Source organism: Mauremys reevesii, linkage group 10 (assembly GCF_016161935.1).
Source record: "Mauremys reevesii isolate NIE-2019 linkage group 10, ASM1616193v1, whole genome shotgun sequence".
Classification (NCBI taxonomy): domain Eukaryota; kingdom Metazoa; phylum Chordata; order Testudines; family Geoemydidae; genus Mauremys; species Mauremys reevesii.
The window spans coordinates 76,308,196-76,326,540 of NC_052632.1; the positions used below are offsets into that span (position 1 = coordinate 76,308,196).

Genomic DNA, 18,345 nt, shown 5'->3' on the forward strand with positions numbered 1-18,345 from the left:
GACATAATCTTTAATTAATCTTTAATTCCTGGATGGTTGGCAACCGTAGATCTAGGCCTTCCCAAAACTAAAGGCCTCCTCAACTAATGGGAAGGAGCCACTAGCTCAGGTTGCAGTTGAATAAGTGAGACAATGGAAGAAAAACATGAATGGGAGTGAGGTCAAAGGTGGAGAATGAGGGAGCCAGAGGGGCAGCACACAACAGAGAACCCCAGACAGTGTCCACTGCCCTTCAAAGGCATCCCAGAAGTCAGTGGACAACGCTTAGAGGAACTCTGCCCAGAGGCATGACTTGTTAAGGGACTGGAGATAGGCCCTCGGTCGCAGAGCAGTGCCCCTATCCAGCTTCCTCCTCCGGCTATGATGGATGGGCATCTTGGCTCTGGCCTCTGCAGGAAACAGGCTACTGGACTAGATCCACGGGTCTGATCCAGTCTGGCAGTTCTGTGTTTAATAGCGTGAAGTCCCTGTCTGGAGTTAATGTTTATCAGCTGGTGTTTTCCCTTTTTGATTGTTAGTGATTGCCATCCATAACATCAATCATTGTTATTGATTGGCTTCAATCCAGACACTTGCATTTATAAACTAGGATCAGAGTTGCAAGGTTTGATTAGCATAGATCATAAGGAGGGGTGGGGGTGGGAGTGGGAGGGTGTTGGAGAACAGTTCAGCGAGCCTGAGTCTCTGCTTGGCAATGCTTTTCAGACACCAGCATTTGCCTTTTAATTATTATTTCCTTAAAGACAAGGAGAGCAGCTATAGACAAAAAGGCCCTTCTTGTAGAGAGCTGGAATTTGATGTCATAACAACTGTTTTTGTACCATGCCTGTTAGAAGAAAGAGCTCCGCGGGAGGAGGAAGGAAAGATTTAATTATAGAGCTGCATTGTGATTTTGCACACATAGCTGGCGGTTGTAATCAGGTTACAAGTGTATCTGATTTTCTGTTTTCTTTCTTTCTTTCTTTTCTTTCTTTTTTTTTTTTTTGTGGTCCAAATTAGTTGCGTATGTTTGGGTGTCTCTGAGACAAGCTGTTATTTGGCTTCTCTGAAGGAGATTTGGATCAAGTGAACAACATTTCAGAAAAGAAACCATTACAGCCCTTTGCCCGGGAAATAAACGCATGCCAGGGTTATGCAGAAATCGGACAGTTGCATATATATCTAAAAGGTTAGGGTGAGTTTGGATTCCCCATCCTTCACTTTTCAGGTAGTGCTTCCCTTGCAAGTCTGCATGAAAAAGAAATGGGAAAAATATTTCTTCCCTCATATTCGACCTTAGGAACCCAACTCCAGCATATTTATTTAGATTTCCCCCATAAATATCCATGAAAGATTTTGAAGGTTAGGAGTTTGATTTCCTTCTGTTGGGAATGGGGAAACAAATATTAAGAAGGGACTTAATATTTTCCCCAGACCACGTGAGCTATGCTTCACTTAGGTTTTGTACAGGTTGTTCATTTAGAAATCCATTGTTGTCCATTCACATACTTTTTTACATTTCAAATAACAAGATTATTTCCCCAGGGGGTAATATCCTGTAATTTGAACACAATAATGGGAATAAATTAGTTACTTAGAACTAATAACGACAGCCTGACTCCAATATATATAGGAACTGTAACAGCTTTGGTTAGTTAAAATGTAATTGTGTCAACAGATGACATTTTCTTTCAAAGGAATCTGAATGACTTAATTAAATTTGTTGGGGGTGGGGAAAGAAAAAAAAGAGAGAGAAGATTTTTGTAGGTTGGGTTGTTATTTGCTTTATGGCTGGGGCAAGGACTAAGGGAAAGAGAACTGGTAACAGTTCAGCGCAGACTTCCCTCATCTCATTGTATTTTCACAACGTTCCTGCATTGCCAAGCCAGACACAAAGCAGAAAAAAATCTAACGAAACTAGAGCTGTTTGAAACTAGTTAGACTCAATTGCTCACTTATTTTTAAGGTGACTTGGAGCAGGATGCAAAAAATCCTTTTTGGACATATTCCAGTTTAGGCCCCAATCAGGCAAGTCTGCTCCAATAATTATTCTGGTGGGAACAACAGAACACGGTGGACTCTTCCAAGGTGAATAGTCCTGGGGGGAATGGAGACGGGAGAGGTACTGATGAAAGTGTAGAGTATTATTAGACATTTTATTTTATGGACACTTCAGATTGTGAGCTTACCAGAATATGGCTCATATAATTTTTTCTGTTTAGAAAATGCATGGCCCAGTATGGCTGCTACCAGAAATAAATAAATTAATTAATCAGATTTGGGGCAGTGGGGGAAACGTTTGCTCGGCCCACTCACTCCACAGCGCCCACAGCGCAGCAAGCTAGGGCATACAGCTGTTGCCACGCTGACCCCATAAGCAGGAGGAGAAACTAGCATTGCTAACCCTCCAGGAGTGTTCTGGAGTCTCCAGGAATTGAAGAGGCATCTTGAATGAAAGATTATGGCATGTGATGAAACCTCCAGGAATAGAACCAACCAAAATTGTCAACCCTAGGAGAAACCTCAGTCCAAGAAAGTCCAGTTGTTTTCCCACCCAACCTAACCTGGACCCAACACTTGCAGGGCTCTGCTAGGTGCTGTACAAAACACAGAACAGACAAACAAAAAACAGGCCCTGCCCCTAAACGTGCTTGCACTCGAAGGGTACGTCTTCACTGCAAACCCTAACCCTCTCCCAGCCACACACAAAACCCTCTCATCAGAGCTGGATGCTGCTTTCAACCCAGGCTGGTAACTCACCCACTTCGCAGTGAGAATAAATCACACAGGCATGGATAGTCCTCCAATGCCTTCCCACAATTCCCTGTCTCCCTGAAGGACAGACAAGTTCTTCCATAATTCCCAGGGAAAGATTCAGACTGGCTCAGCTTACTGCAACGCAAAGAACCATGAGACGTGCCCCCAGAAGTCTTAGCAATGCACACAGCAGGGAGTGTGGCACAAGTGAGGACTCGGGCATGACATTGCAGTGGCATTGCTCACACAGGCTAGGCCAGGGGTAGGCAACGTATGTCATGTGTGCCAAAGGTGGCACGCAAGCTGATTTTCAGTGGCACTCACACTGCCCAGGTCCTGGCCACCGGCCCAGGGGGGCTCTGCATTTTAATTTAATTTTAAATGAAGCTTCTTAAACATTTTAAAAACCTTATTTACTTTACATACAACAATAGTTTAGTTATCTATTATAGTCTTATAGAAAGAGACCTTCTAAAAATGTTAAAATTTATGACTGGCACGTGAAACCTTAAATCAGAGTGAATAAATGAAGACTTGGCACAGCACTTCTGAAAGGTTGCCAACCCCTGGGCTAGGCTCACCCTAATGCTGATCACCCGAGTTAACTCCTCAGTGAAGACATTGCCCAGGAGTTTACAACAAAGCTGGTTAAATGCCTTCCTGGGCCAGGTAATTGTTTAGTTAGACAAGAGCAATGTTAGTTATTATGAAGCAGCAAAGAATCCTGTGGCACCTTATAGACTAACAGATGTTTTGCAGCATGAGCTTTCGTGGGTGAATACCCACTTCTTCGGATGCAAGCAGTTATTATATCTTCTTTAGCTCCTTCCATGCCTGGTACTGTTGTTTATTTGGTACTGGTCATCCTTGTCTAATGTTAATGCATTTGAAAAAAACCCAACCCTTTATTCAGCACCTCCCTGCTCTCACCCCCCAGCAAATTCACCCCTGCTTCAGTTTGCAGCGAGCCTACAATAACCTTTCACTCTGTTTCAGTTTAAGAGATTTTAAAAGATAATGATGGGTTGTTCTTCCTACTGTCCTCAGAGGCCTACAATCTTGTCTTGTATTTTTTGCTTAGGCGATTGTTTTTGTGATTTGCCCTAGAGAATTCCTTGAACTTAGCCTTCATTTCTTCCTCTGTCTCCTCTCCACGCCCGTCCCCGGCTCTGCCTGTATGTGTAACGACTTTCAAAGCATATTAGCAGCACTGTTATGGAACCCATTTGAAGAGAATCCAGCACGTCTCCACGGTGCCCCTTGCTTTTGCTATGACAATGATTGGGTTTAATCGCTGTGTACAGCACACTTCTTTCTTTGTTTCCCCAAAGATTCACACAGTAAAATATTTTCTTGGCGCCCTTTGTCTGTCCATCAAGAGACCAGGCCACCATGTCATAATTGCTACAGATCTCCCACCATTTAGTGGAATCAGCAGTAATTAGCATCCGAATCCTGCAGTTCCATGCAAATGGTCCAACTGAAGTCCCAATGGGATGATTCCCAGGAGCAAGGGCGATCGGATCAGGCCCTCTCCCCCTTACCGGCACTCTGAAACGGCTTTCCTAAGAACTCAAAAAGCCCCCGGCTGTTGGGTTAGTAACATGTCCTGCTGCCCACTGATTGCTACATTTAAAAAAGTCTAAAAACATTTCTTTTAAAACACACTTTTCAGCCTCGGTACATTAAAAGCAAGTTTCCTGCTACAAAATATTTCTAGGATCAGCTTCTAGCTGGGTGACTGCAGGCAGTCTCAGCCTTCTCCAGAACTCATTTTCCCTTGTTTATCTTAAAAATATTTCTGTGCTGAGGTCCCACCCAGTGACAGGGAGCCTTTAGAAGCCAGCTTCAGCCTGACACACACGCTGTTGTTTATCTAGAGAGCTTTACAAATGGCTTATTAAGCCCAAAGTCCTGTTTACTTCTCTGAAGAGCCCTATAGGAAAACATAGCAAAGCACCCAGCCCTCAGGCAGCTTCCATTGGCCTTAGCAGAGCACTCTTTATGCTTTACCCAGAGACTGCGTTTTCAAAGTATCTTGTGTTTTCACCCTCTGCCTCATCCGGCTATATATATCAATATAATTAAGACCCCTCTAGAGACAGATCAGAATCCGTTAGCTGTTACTAAGTTTTCAAGTTACTTGGAGCTTTAAGTATGAAGACATTAATGGTACCAGCATCTGTTATCTATCTTCTTATGGCACCCATCACTAATGTCAATGCAGCCGGGTTGCCAACTCTTAATCACGTGATTACATGCGACTCTCCGTCTTTTTTAAAAACAAATTTCTAACCATTCTGGTTGCAGAGAAAAAGCTTGAAAATGTGACTTGAGTGTAACCTAAAGGTCAGATTGCAGAAGGCAAAGAAAGAGAACGACACTTTTTTTTAAAAAGAGTCGCATGATTTTTTGCTGTCTAACTTGGGATTTTTGAATACTTAGGATAAGCAACAGAGCAGATATTAATAAAATTATCCTAACACCCCTTGGGAGTAGGCGAGTTTTATTCCAGTTTCTACACAAGTGGAACTGAAGAGCACGAAGATTAAATTACTTGCCCAAAGTTACATGCAAAATTTGTGGCAGATCTGGGAATTGCACTCAGATCTCCCAAGTGAGAAAGGCTGCCTGCATCTATCCGCCTTTAAATTTAAATACTATACGAGTGTTGTTTATTCAGCCTAGTGATTGTTGCTTTTTAAAAATACACACTATTAATTCAAGGAAGTCCTGTGGCCAGTCTAATACAGGAGATCAGACTAGACACTTACAGTGGTCCCGTCTGGCCTTGTAAACTATTGTTTTAGTAACAAATGTACTACTTTAACATAGGGCCCTAATCAATGAATGAAAGCCATCCCACATAAGAGAAAATGAAATACTGGTAACAAGCCATAATCATCATATCTCAGATGGGTTTGGTTGTGGATGTATCATTCGTCTGAGCCATTTATTTTTTCTAGCGCACATGTTTTTAAAAAGCCAGTGTTTTGTTTTGAAGAAAATACTGCCTAACTGTGCATCACTGCTTTATTTTATTTTATTTATTTAAAGATTTGGGCCATCTGCATATAAACAGCTGTGTGGGTGTGGCACGGTCACAGACAACATGCACACAGCTTGGCTTGGTTTACATTTTGGATTTACAATAAGTGCACTGATTTGTTCCTAAATTATTAATATACAGAATGACCCTCACCCTCCCTTCCCCAGTATGCTCTCCAGGCTCGAAAACAAAGCACACTTGCAGTGGTAATATGCTGTACATGTTTGAAAGGGAGGTTAGATGTGGGGCCTCCAGCCCTCGATAAGATCCCTTTAAGGTAATCTCCACACATCTGTGTATTACATTGCTTAGGAGATTGATGTTAATGGAAATGTGCAACTCTGTTATGTAATATAAAGCATGTCTAAACTCAGTGATGGATGAGGATGTGTAAGTAGAGCATTAGCATATCTGATGTTATTGCTTTACTATAATCTCAAGCAGACACACTGGATGGGGCCCAGAAGGCCACACAATGAGTGGGGTAGTGGGAGGAGAAAGGAGAGTGCCATGGGGGAGGAGCAAACTGGACCATCAGTGTTGATTTTCAATACGTCTTGGCACACTGGGGAAGTTCCAGAAGAAGGCGAATGTTGTGCCAATTTTTAAAAAGGGTAAATGGGATGACTCGGGTACTTATAGACCTGTCAGCCTGACATCGATTCCAGGTAAGATAATGGAGCATCTAATACGGGACTTGATTAATAAAGATCTAAAGGAGGGTAATGTAACTAATGCAAATCAACATGGACTTCTGGAAAATAGATCCTGTCCAACTTACTTGCTCTCTTTTTTTGATGAGATTGCACGTTTGGTTGCTAACAATCAGAGTGCTGATGTAGTACACATAGACTTCTGGAAGGCATTTGACTTGGTACCACATAACATTCTGACGAAACAATGACAACGATATAAAATTACCATGGCACACATTACATGGATGAAAACTGGCTAACTGATAGGTCTCACAATGTAACTGTAAATGGGGAAGCATTATCGACCGAGTCTGTTTCCAGTGGAGTCCTGCAGGGATCAGTTCTTGTCCCTACGCTATTTAACATTTGTACCAATGACCTGGAAGAAAACATAAAACCATCACAGCTAAAGTTTGCAGATGACACAGACATTGGGGGAGTGGTAAATAATGAAGAGGACAGGTCACTGATACAGAGTGATCTGGTAAACTGGGCTCAAGGAAACAATATTTGTTTTAATATGGCTAAATATACATAAGATAAGATAATGTAAGGGCAGGTCTACACTAAGGGCGGGGGTCGAACTAGGGTACGCAAGTTCAGCTACGTGAATAGCGTAGCTGAATTCGAAGTACCCTAGTTCGAACTACTCACCCGTCCAGACGCCGCGGAATCGAAGTCCGCGGCTCCAAGGTCGACTCCGCCACCGCCGTTTGCAGTGGTGGAGTACCGGAGTCGACCACGGCGCTTCCGGAGTTCGAACTATCGCGTCCAGATTAGACGCAATAGTTCGAACTCCGAGAAGTCGAACTCACTGCGTCGACCCGGCTGGTAAGTGTAGACTAGCCCTAAGAATGACCATACCAACGGTCCAGCTAGCCCAGTATCCTGTCTTCTGACAGTGGCCAGTGCCAGATGCTTCAGAGGGAATGAACAGAACAGGGTAATTTTGAGTGCTCCATCCCCTGTCTTCCAGTCCCAACTTCTGGCAGTCAGAGGTTTAGGAACACCCAGAACATGGGGTTGCATCTCTGATCATCTTGGCTAATAGCTATTGATGGACCTATCCTCCATGAACTCTTCTCATTCTTTTTTGAACCCTGTTATACAGTTGGTCTTTCACAACATCCCCAGGCAATGAGTTCCACAGGTTGACTGTGCACTGTGTGAAGAATTACTTCCTTATGTTTGTTTTAAACCTGATGACCATTCATTTCATTGGGTGACCCCTGGTTATTTTGTTATGTGAAGGGGTATTGAACACTTCCCTATTCACTTTCTCCCACCAGTCACGATTTTAGAGACACTCCCTCCCTCCCTCCTCCATTAGCCATCTATTTTCTAAGATGAACTGTCCCAGTCCTTTAATCTCACCTCATATGGAAGCTGTTCCATACCCTTAATCATTTTTGTTGCCCTTCTCTGTATCTTTTCCAATTCTAATGTATCTTTTTTTGAGCGGGAGTGACCAGAACTCACCCCAAGCTTATTCTCGATTCACTCTGGTGAAAGTGAAATCAGAATCAAGTTTTCTGTCTAGCAAGAGGCACCTCAGCATCACAATTACCAGTGAGGTCATATAGCCAGTGGCCAGTTCAACACCTGCAGTGGTGCCAAACACCACAGCCTGCAAAGAGCAAGGGGTGCCAGATGTGGAGCTGCTCTGTAATCATTTAGGAACACTATGTTGAGCTGGTTATTAGGATGTTTACTGTATGAATATGTTGGTTTAAAGTAATTAGAGCTGGAAGGAAGACTAGCAGGAAGGAATCAAAAGGGCTTTAGAGAAGCCATTTCTCTGCAACCACTTGAGGGTTGTTAAGAGACAATGTCATTACGGGCCATGCCTGGGAACCAGAAGAATAAAAGGACTGAAGCAGTTTAAAAAAGGACCTTGCTTTCAAGACAACAGAACTCAGCCTGACACAGATACCTGCGGGGGAGGTCTGAAGTTAGGCCTGCCTAGCTTACCGGCAGGGGATGGTAAGACAGATGTGTGTAGACTTGTTTTAAAATCCTTTTTCCTTTAAGTGCTTAGTTTCTACTGTTAAACAAGCACTACTTTTGTTTAAGAAGGCTGTCTGATCACTCTATTCATCACTGCTCATGCAGGTTCCTCAAGGGAAGAGCCACAGGCGTCTGACCTCAGTTAGACGTGCTGGGTAAGAACGGTGATACGCAGAATTCTACCTCATGGGGGCAAAGGCAGGATGTGTGAGACCTGGGGGGGGGGGGCACAGAGACACCTGACAGGGGACAGAGACCTCTAACCATGACACAAGTGTATGTCTAAAAGTGCTCTCCTTCCCTCAGATGAGAGAGCCCTTGTGCCTAGTCCTGTCTGGAGCTGAGTGGCGGGCCCTCAGAACTTTGTTATCAGGGTAAGTGGTGCAAGCTTTCTATGTAGCATAAGAGCATCTGATGCAGCCTTCTGAATTACAGACTTCTACAAGAGCAACAAAGAATCCTGTGGCACCTTATAGACTAACAGACGTTTTGCAGCATGAGCTTTCGTGGGTGAATACCCACTTCTTCGGATGCAAGGTTCTACAAGTGTTGAACCTCATCCCACAGCCCTTACTCATGTGAGAAGTCACTTAACATACCGGGGCTACTCCCGCATAAGGGCAGCAGGACCAGTTCCTTAGCAGGATCTCCGTTTACAGACTAGGGAGTGAGGCAGTGTATTGCCCAGTCACACCCCGACTCACATTGCTACGCCAGGAATTGAATACAGGGACCTCAAGTCCAGAGCCTCTTCTCTAACCACTAGGCAGACTCCCATAACAGCTCTCTTTCTCCAGCGTCAGGGTCACACACAGGAGTGGCGCCAGGGTTTCTGGCGCCCTAGGCAGAATTTGGGGGGCGGCATTATTGTGCGCTCCCCACGGGGCGCACAGGAGCTTCCGGTTCCACTCCCGTCGCGCCGCCGAAGAAGGACCCTCCGCCGAAATGCCGCAGGCGACAGCGGCAGTCATTGAGCTCCTCAATTGCCTGCCACTGTTTTCCACGGCACGTCGGCAGAAGGTCCTTCTTTGGCGGCGTGACGGGAGCGGAACCGGAAGCTCCCATGCGCCCTGTGGGGAGCGCACAAAATGCCGCCCCCCGAATCCTGGCGCCCTAGGCGACTGCCTAGGGTCGCCTAATGGAAGTGCCGACCCTGGTCACACACTTTTAAACCTTGGGCAGTTAGGTTAGCTGCTCTGACGTGTTCATTTAGGGCCAGCAGGACCAGGACTTGAAGTCGGAGGGAGCAGTTACACAAGCAGACTGCTCCCAGAATGATACATACGCAGGGAGGAGAGGGTGTGTTCTGCATCAGAGGAGATACTCTGCGGCCCTGCTCCTGCTTCCAGCGATGCCCTTGTGTCACTCTGCTTTCTTTGATTTGCAAAGCAGCCCCTGTTTCTTCCACATTAAACTGCAGCTCAGATCAGCACAATGAATTTAAATAAGGGGGAGGGTGGGCCAGTTGCATGCCAAGAACGTAAGAGCCTTCTCCCTACCCCCTATTTGTCTTTAAAAATAAGATGCTATGTTCACAGCTCTCTCATTAGTGAGTGATGGATAAAACGGGATGTTAGGGCCCAAGAATTATTTACTTGTGGTGCTTTAGGAACAGACTGTCTTGTGGCATTTACCAAGCAAATGAACAAATCTGTGGTTTCAGCGCAACCCCAGGTCACTGAAGCTTCCAGTTGAAAGCAGTGCAGCCACAGGAGTCATGTGCAGCATGCTTCAGATGTTTTTGTATTGGCCGTGTACATCTGTAGCCAAAGAACTTACAGCACAAGTGCAGCAAGCCAGAGGAGTTACCATAGCGGAGCCTCATCACTGTCATGTTGGAAGGTGGCAACGGACTCCGAAGTACCGTGGGAACCGCCAAAGTTGGAAGACAGAGTCACCAAAACTTTACTCTACAGGCAGCTGTTCCACCAGTGCCCTTCTACCCTGCCTCCCCACAGCCAGAGCTGCTCTCTGCGCTCATTTTGCTCTGTCCCAGGATGGTGTATCCTCTTGGAACTCTTCCATTGCTTCGCGGGGACAGAGGATTGGCTAGCCCAATCTGGGACATGGATTGGTCATTTTCTCAGACCCCGGGGCCTTATTGGTAGGTGCCAGAGGGAACCAGGAGAAGATTGGCTGCAATCCTGTTGTGCAGGCTGCCAGCAAAGGGGACGGGAGGATACGCTCTCCCCCTCCCCCACATTTGAGATGGCCTCCTTCTGGCACCAGTGAATCGTCTGACTCTGACTTGAAATATTCACAGAATTTGATGCATAATTTCTCCCTTCTCTTATGGCACTATTTAAAAGGTTCTTCTCCCTCCAGATCAGAATCTCTGGCCAGAGGCCCAACGCACGTCTGCCATTCTTTCGGCTGTACGTGCTCGAAGCCACAAACCTGCCTCCTCCATTGTTTTGGGAGCAATTGTCTTCTTCCAAGCCCCATCCCGCCGTGGCCCAAGGTGGGGCTTCCTTCTTGCATGGGCTGTGTTAATTATGGCTCTCCTTCCCGGCATTGAGGGCTTTGCCTGTGAGTGGTGAAGCTTCCAGAGGTCAGTCAGGAAGAATGGGAGGTGACATGAAGGAGAGTCGTTGCGTGAAACTGGAGCTGATCTGAGGCCATTCACTTGGAAAACTGGGTAGTAGAGTTTGGTCCTGTGTGACCCTGGTTCTCCTGCACAGGGCCCAGTGGTGCCTACTGCTGGTTGCCCCTGGCTCATATCAGCCTGGCAGTTGCTTCTGTTGTGAATCACTACAGGCCTGGGTCACCCTTTGACATTCTGGTTTGTATCCCATTATGTTCTAGCCATTAACAGAAATCATGCTCCCAAACTACCAGCAGTTGGGAGTTAAGCCTTCTGCTGAAACCAGTCCCATTTTAGGATCCAAATTTCTGCCCAGCCCATCGAAACTTGATATTCTTAGATCTTTAAAATAATTTGGAGGGGGGAAGGGGTGGGGCAACTGGACTCCTGGGGAGAGTCTGCAAGTCGTTTATTTGGCCATCTGGGGTGAATTGTTGCCTATAAGAAGGAGGGATAGATTAGATCCATTAGAGGCAGTGGTCTCAGAATTAGAGATGGGCTCCCACAAAGCCCCACATGTCCACTCCCTGCACTTTGGATCCAGCGTGGAACTTCTAAGCTTCTGAGTTCAGACTCATCTGTGGTGGGCTATACTTTACCATACACTTATAAGTGTTCCTAACGCTACAAAAGGAGAAGCTCCAGCTTTGATACACCGAAGCAGCTTAGGACATCACGAGCAGTGTCTGAAGTGGCAGGTTGCAGACACTGCAGCTCTGGCTACAGAGGAAGTGCAACCCCCTTAGTTATCTGTAATTGAATTTAAGCCATGGTTTTAAGACGTTGGAAGGCCAGGAGATACAGGGCTGTGGTGCACAGTGGGCCAGGTTTTCAGAAGAACTTGGGGTTAGACTTGGAGTGCTCAGCAGCACCCCACAACTGGGCCAGATCCTCAAAGGATTCAGCACCTACTGCGCACGCAACCTGCTGAGCTCTACTGAAACTCTGACCCAACACGGCTAACGCTGTTTTCAGGAAAGACATCCCCAGCAACACTCATTTGCAAGGTCATGTTAGAACCCCGCTAGCAGTGGCCATGTTTAAACATGGCTATCTCCTCACTTTCAACATTTCTGAGCCTCTAGGGTCTACATCTTCATTATAACCATTTTTCCTTCCTGACCCACAACCCTCTCCTTCTTATAGGGTGTCCCTTTCCTTCAGGTACACAAAACCTCCCAAACCTCCCAACAGTGCTTTTTTTTGGCAGTAGTTTGAGTCATTCCCCTTCATCTCCATAGCTAACATTTCATTAGAGAAGGACCCCTGCCGTGGGATCATAAATTTCCCTTTTACAACACCACTAGGCATTTCATTCCAGCGCTGCCCTGAGATTTGGGTATACATCACTGTCTGGCTTTTGAGCCAGTGTTGATGAACCAATGTGCTAGTCAAATCACAATCCTGGGCTAAGACATCCATAGATTCTAAGACCAGGAGGGACCAATGTGATCATCTATTCTAATTTCCTGTATTATACCACAGACCATAGGGCTTCCCTGAATTAATTCCTGTTTGAACGGAGCAGATCTTTTAGAATAACATCAAAACCTTGATTTATAAATCTCCGGTGATAGAGAATCCACCACGGTTCTTGTTAAATTGTTCCAATTGTTAATTGCCCTCACTGTTAAAAATGTGTACTTTATTTCGAGTCTGAATTTGTCCAGCTGAGACTTCCTTTGGATTTTATATCTTTGCCAGCTAGATTGACAAGCCCATTATCACATGTTTGTTCCACATGCAAATACTTAAACTGTGATCAAGCAACCCTTAACTTTCCCTTTGTTAAGATAAATAGATTGACATAGATTTAAGGCATGTTTTCCAATTGTCTAATCATTATCATGGCTCTCCCAGAAGCCTTTCCAATTTATCAGCATCCTTCCTGAATTGTTGACACCAGAACCGGACACAATACTCCAATAGCAGTCACACCATTGCCATACAGAGATAAAATAACCACTCTACTCCTACTTGCTGTTTCTCCATTTATACATCCAAGGATTGCAATGGCCCCTTTGGCCACCGCACTAGGTGCTCAGGTTTAGTTGATTATCCACCAGGACCCCTCAAGACTTTCAGAGTCATGGCTTCCCGGAACAAAGTCCCCCATCCCTATCATCTCCATATAAGATGCATGATTTCCTTTTGTGAGGGGAGCCTAAAGTTAATCTCAACTAGTTACATTGAGGTCAAGTACAATTTGTCCTGTCTCCACTAGAATTTTACGGGAGCGATCTCATTCTAAGAGCACATCTTCCCCCCAGCATAGGCATTGTCTTACAAAGCTGCGTCTGGAGTAACTACACTGAAATCAGTATAATTACCCTGGCTTTATACTGGTATGAACGAGATCAGAATCTGGTCCAATGGCCTAGTGGGGATTTTCCATGTCTAGATACTATGGGCCAATTTCTGATCTCTCTTAAAACTAGCACAAAAAGGAGTAACTCCATTGGTACTGCTGAGAGAGAGCAGGAATTGGCCCTATATAGACAGAAAATTATTCCACTTTGGTTTTACTGTCAAGGCTGCAGAGTTGAAAGAGCCTGTTCCCTTGATGCTAAAGCCTTCGTGTATGTCAAATTTCATGCTGATTAGAATGTGTGCAATTTCCTCCTTCAATTAAAAGAATTTTTATTTTTATTTTACATTTTGGTAATAAATTCCTCCAATCATAGGGCATCTATTACAGTTTGAGTGATCAGCAAAGGGGAAAAAAAAAGAATGCATTTCAATGCTTGTTAATGTTTGGCTAACAGCCCCGATTCACCATCAGGTGTGACTCTGCATTGTTACTCAACAGACAGACATTCAGAAGCAGCAGTAATGCTGCTTCAGCATGTGAATTAAGAGGTGTGTGGTTGTGAGGACTTTTTTTTTTTAGAAAGCTGGACGCATTTCTTTCTTAACAGAGATGGACTAGAATTCCAGATGGCATAGAAGAGGTTTCTTCCTTCTCCATACTCCACATCGGCCTGTATGTCTTCCCCGCTCTGCCCCTTTAAGAAGTTGAAGTCTAGAAGGAAAAGGGGGATATAGAAGAAAATCAACTCTGTGCCATAATGGAAGCCAGTTGTCGAGGCTCTTGCACGGAGCTTGCCATTTTTTATTTTCAGATCTATCCCTTTGCTGACAGCCTTTAGAAGAAAAGAAAAATCTATTTGACAGCAGTAAAACCAGCCAGCAGAGCACTTCAGAGACAGGGGAGACATGAGATACCATTTTCAGCTTCCACAGAAATTTTCTGCAGTTAATTTTGAGGCACAGCTACGCAAACAATGATTCTTCCTCTTGGCATAAGAAGTTAAAGTGGCATGAGGCAGAGTGCAACCTTCTGGGCAACATTTGCAGAGCGTGTAGGGACAGGATTTCAAGCGTATTGGCGGGAAGGGGGGTGTGTGCACAGTGGGGTGGGAGGATAAAGCTGGCAGATTTGGATTTACTCTATAGAGTGGTGAGATGCAAAGAGAAATGTGATTGGGTAACAAAGGTTCCCGCCGTGCCTGACCTAACGGGTCTGGGCTTGTCGGACAAATGTTACAAAACAGTCTTTCTAGAAACAAAGCAGCTTTATGTGTTGTAGCCGTACGCACAGTGCTTGTCTGACTGAAGTCAGTGTGGATTAGTGATTTGTCTGGGGAGCCTGGGTCTACTTCCAACTCCGCTAATGACCATGTAGCCTTCAGCAAGTCATGGAATCGGTCTGTGCCTCAGTTTCCCTATTTGTATACTAGGGGTAGTAATCTTAACATATTTTTGGAATGCACTCTGATAGCTCTTCTGAAATTCCAGATGTCATGGAAGATAGGTGCGTGGGCACCTGGAATAACTGCATGTTAGTTACTTAACTTAGATACATTACTACAGAATAGGAAATATATTTCTACTAGAAACACCTTGTTTCCATTCCAAATTCCATAGCTAGCACTACACGATGTATAGCATCCTATTGCCAGAGAGAGGGAGAGGTATCAGCTTCTTGGCACACACAGGAGATTCATGCAATTTTCAAAACTATTACAGGCATTTTTAGACAGCAGCCATCAGGGTAAATAGTTTCCAGCACAGCCAGAAACCACTTTGTTGTGCTGTTTAGATGAACGCCTCAGTACCATCTCACATCCTTTCTTCTTGGGCTTGTCTACACATGAATGTAAGGTGGAATAGCTATTCTGGAGTAATTATTCTGCTTTAAATTCACCCCCCACACACTCACCTTATTTTGGAATAACTTTCATAACTTAGGACTTGTCTGCAAGTGAAACTCCAAGGAGCGAGACTGAAGATTTAGTCCCTTTGTAAGAGGAATAGCTGGAAGATTCAGAGAGAAGTTACACAGAGGGTTTTGCTCCGGGGCAGTTGGTTTGGCAGGTGATTAGGGTTCAGGAGAGGACATGGGTCCTTTGTGGACACTGTCACGGGAGAGAGGATGAAGGGATTTCCTAGCTTTTGCTTGCAAATTCCAGTTGCATGTTCCAATAAGTATTCCGGTCCCTCCACCGAACACCCAGGCAAACAACCCTGCAACAAGCCAACGTGGCGGGCTAGGCCCTCAGACCAGCACATTCCAGTCCAGAATAGAGAGGAGATTATTCTCCTCTGTAAGCCTCGACAAGCATGCGAGAGGAAAGTGAGGTGAAGAGCTGGTCTTCTGCGATTCTAGTGAACCTAAGGATTTTACTAAATCTGAACTAGATCCCAGATAACAGGTATATCCTGAAAGGCAAAAAGGGTGAGCTAGCTTATTGTGGTTGAAAAGCCCCATCAAGATGAAGATGAACATGTCAGAAGCAGTGCTAGCTGGCTCTGCCGTAGACAGGAGTCAGGGTATGTCTACACTAGAGCCCTTATAGTGGCACAGCTGTACTGTTGCAGTTGCGCCCGCTGGCCGGTCTCCCATGTAGTCTGTCCATGCCAGCCAGAGAGAGCTCTCCCATCGGTATAATTAACCCATCCCTAATGAGCGGCAGCGGCTATGCTGGCGGGAGAGCGTCTCCCGCCGACATAGCACTGTCCACACCGGTGCTTCTGTCCGTGTAACCTGTCATTGGTCGGAGGAGTGTATTTTTCACACCGCTGAGCGACATAAGTTTTACTGACAAAAGTACTAGTGTAGACATAGTCTAAAACACATCCAGTTCGCACAGCTTCAAAGGCACTAGCCTGCTTTCTGATGGGGCGTTTCAGCCACGTTGAGATGGGGTGTATTAGCTCAGTCAAGTTTTTTGCCCATCAAGACCAGGCCGGTGGGACAGTAACGGCACTTGGCTGTTTGGTACGGCAAGATGCCCATTAAGAGCAGAGATTCAGGCCAGGTCTCTGCTAGAAGCACTTTGCCAATCTAGCTATAGACCCGGTGTACTATCCTGGCAAAACACGCCTTGTGTGGATGCAGCTACACTGGCAAAACTGCTTTGCTGGGATAGTTTATTCCAGTTCCCCCACAACCCTTTCCCCCAAACAAAATGAACAACACTGCACCAGTAGGAGTGCCCCAAAATGAGCTCCACCAGGAAGAGCACGATGTTGCCGGTAGAATTGCAGCCACACTAGGAGTTTTGCTGGCACAGCTGGGGCAGTCAAGGATCACACCTCATCACACCCGACTGATATAACGCTGCTGGCAAAAGGTTGTAATGTAGACCTGGCTTCAGTTTGCATCCTACAGAGAGGCAAGAAACTGTTGTTCACTACAAAGTGCAGTTTCATGGGAGCATTTGATAAAGTCTGGTAAAGAGCTGGGAGACACCCTCCCCCACCCCTCCAGCCAGCTCAATATAGAGATTCTGGTTTTTTGAGACCGATTAGTTTCGTTTTGGGAGGTGGTTATTGTTAGCAATATTTGAGTTTCAAAATCGGGGGGGGGGGAGGGGGTTGGGGGCTCTTTGTATGTACTGTAATGAGTAATGTATATTTGTACATTAATCTCCTTGTTATGTCCGCTAGTGCACTGTAACCCAGTACTGTTTCAAACACCGCTACACTAGGGAACCTTTAGTGCCTACCAGCAGGATGTACACGGACCAATTTATGCGCAACACGCTAGAGCGCGTTAGAAATCACACACACACTCCTTAGACAAGCCCTTAGATACAAGTAACCATTCCTAGTGTTTTTCTAGTGTTTATTTGCTTTCAATTTTATAGGGGTGTGTTATCCGTGTTTATCAGCTAAAACAAAAATCAGAAGCCCTACTCACGACCTATGAGCATGAGTCTGTGAAAAGTGCATCTCCAAAGTGACCTCCCAAGGAGGAGGCATGGTAGACAATCCTGTCTCTTTCCATCATGGTTAGTTATTTAAGATACATTTCAAATACTCACTCCAGGCTGAATAAAAAGAGGGGCGAGGAAAGAGGCTGTTACAACTTTTGGTCCAACTCCTTTGCTTCCAAATTCTATGAACAAGAGCTGTTCTGAGATGCAATTAAAGAGATGAAGGGTTTGTTTGTTCCCCATTTGTCACCTAAATTATCAATTTGCACCATGAAAGGAGCAGGAGCTCCCCCAGGAACAGGACTATTGACCACCTGGCATTAAATTTCCTGGCCTCAGGGCCCTCAGTTAAGTGAATTTCAGCCTCTCTGCTGGTGAAATCTTCCCTAAGGCTGGTCTACACTAGAAATGCTACATCAGCGCAGCTGCACTGATACAGCTGTGCTGCTGCAGCGCCACTGGTGAAGACACTCTATACGGACAGGAGAGCTCTCCCATCGGCATAATAAATCAAACTCCAAAAGAGGTGGTAGCTATGGCAGCAGGAGAAGCGGTAGCTATGGCAGCAGGAGAAGCTCTCCCACTGACATAACACTGTACACACGAGCGCGTAGGTCGATGTAACTTGTGTTGCTGGGTGGGTGTGTTTATTCACACCCCTGAGTGATGTAAGTTGTACCGAAGTAAGTGGTAGTGTAGATCTGGCCTCAAATGCATGTCAGAGGTAGCCGTTCCCTGCCAGAGTGTAACCTTATGAATCCATCTGCAAGGGGAATTTAAGCGTTGGAAAGATGGAAGAGATATCAGAGTTCCACAAAGCTTACAACATTGTCCATAGCTTTTTACTATAAAGGGACACTCTTTAGGTTACAGATCATGGGCTAACAAAGTCAACAGCAGAACTCCAAGTAACTTCAATAGGAGAAACATCAGATCCCGGATGTTTTCTTACAAACACATTAGATTATTGCAACCAAAGAGATCTGAAAGACAGTTGACCTGTCATCATTTCTACTTTTTCCTGCCTGTCACTCTACTTGGACAGTGAAAAAA

The 18,345-nt window shown here is 45.2% G+C and overlaps 1 protein-coding gene and 1 long non-coding RNA gene across 4 annotated transcripts in view; one reads left to right on the forward strand and one right to left on the reverse strand.

The window, feature by feature from the left end:
- Positions 1-18,345, reverse strand: part of FBXL18 (F-box and leucine rich repeat protein 18) — a 141,430-nt gene that overhangs the window by 15,063 nt on the left and 108,022 nt on the right. Inside the window, exon 6 of one of the 2 annotated variants that reach the window (XM_039491605.1) lies at positions 13,769-14,093. The exons of the other annotated variant lie outside the window; for it this stretch is intronic. Coding sequence (XP_039347539.1) covers positions 13,997-14,093 — 97 coding nt within the window. The 3' untranslated portion in view covers positions 13,769-13,996. Of the gene's footprint in view, positions 1-13,768; positions 14,094-18,345 lie in introns of those variants that run through there. 2 annotated transcript variants of the gene reach the window in all.
- On the forward strand, positions 8,080-17,309 carry LOC120373329. 2 transcript variants are annotated; one of them, XR_005585493.1, is made up of 4 exons: positions 8,080-8,463; positions 8,794-8,861; positions 10,151-10,489; positions 14,001-17,309. It is a non-coding gene; the product is annotated as an uncharacterized LOC120373329 (long non-coding RNA). The 2 variants fall into 2 exon arrangements; XR_005585492.1 differs by lacking the exon at positions 14,001-17,309 and having other exon boundaries at positions 10,151-10,811.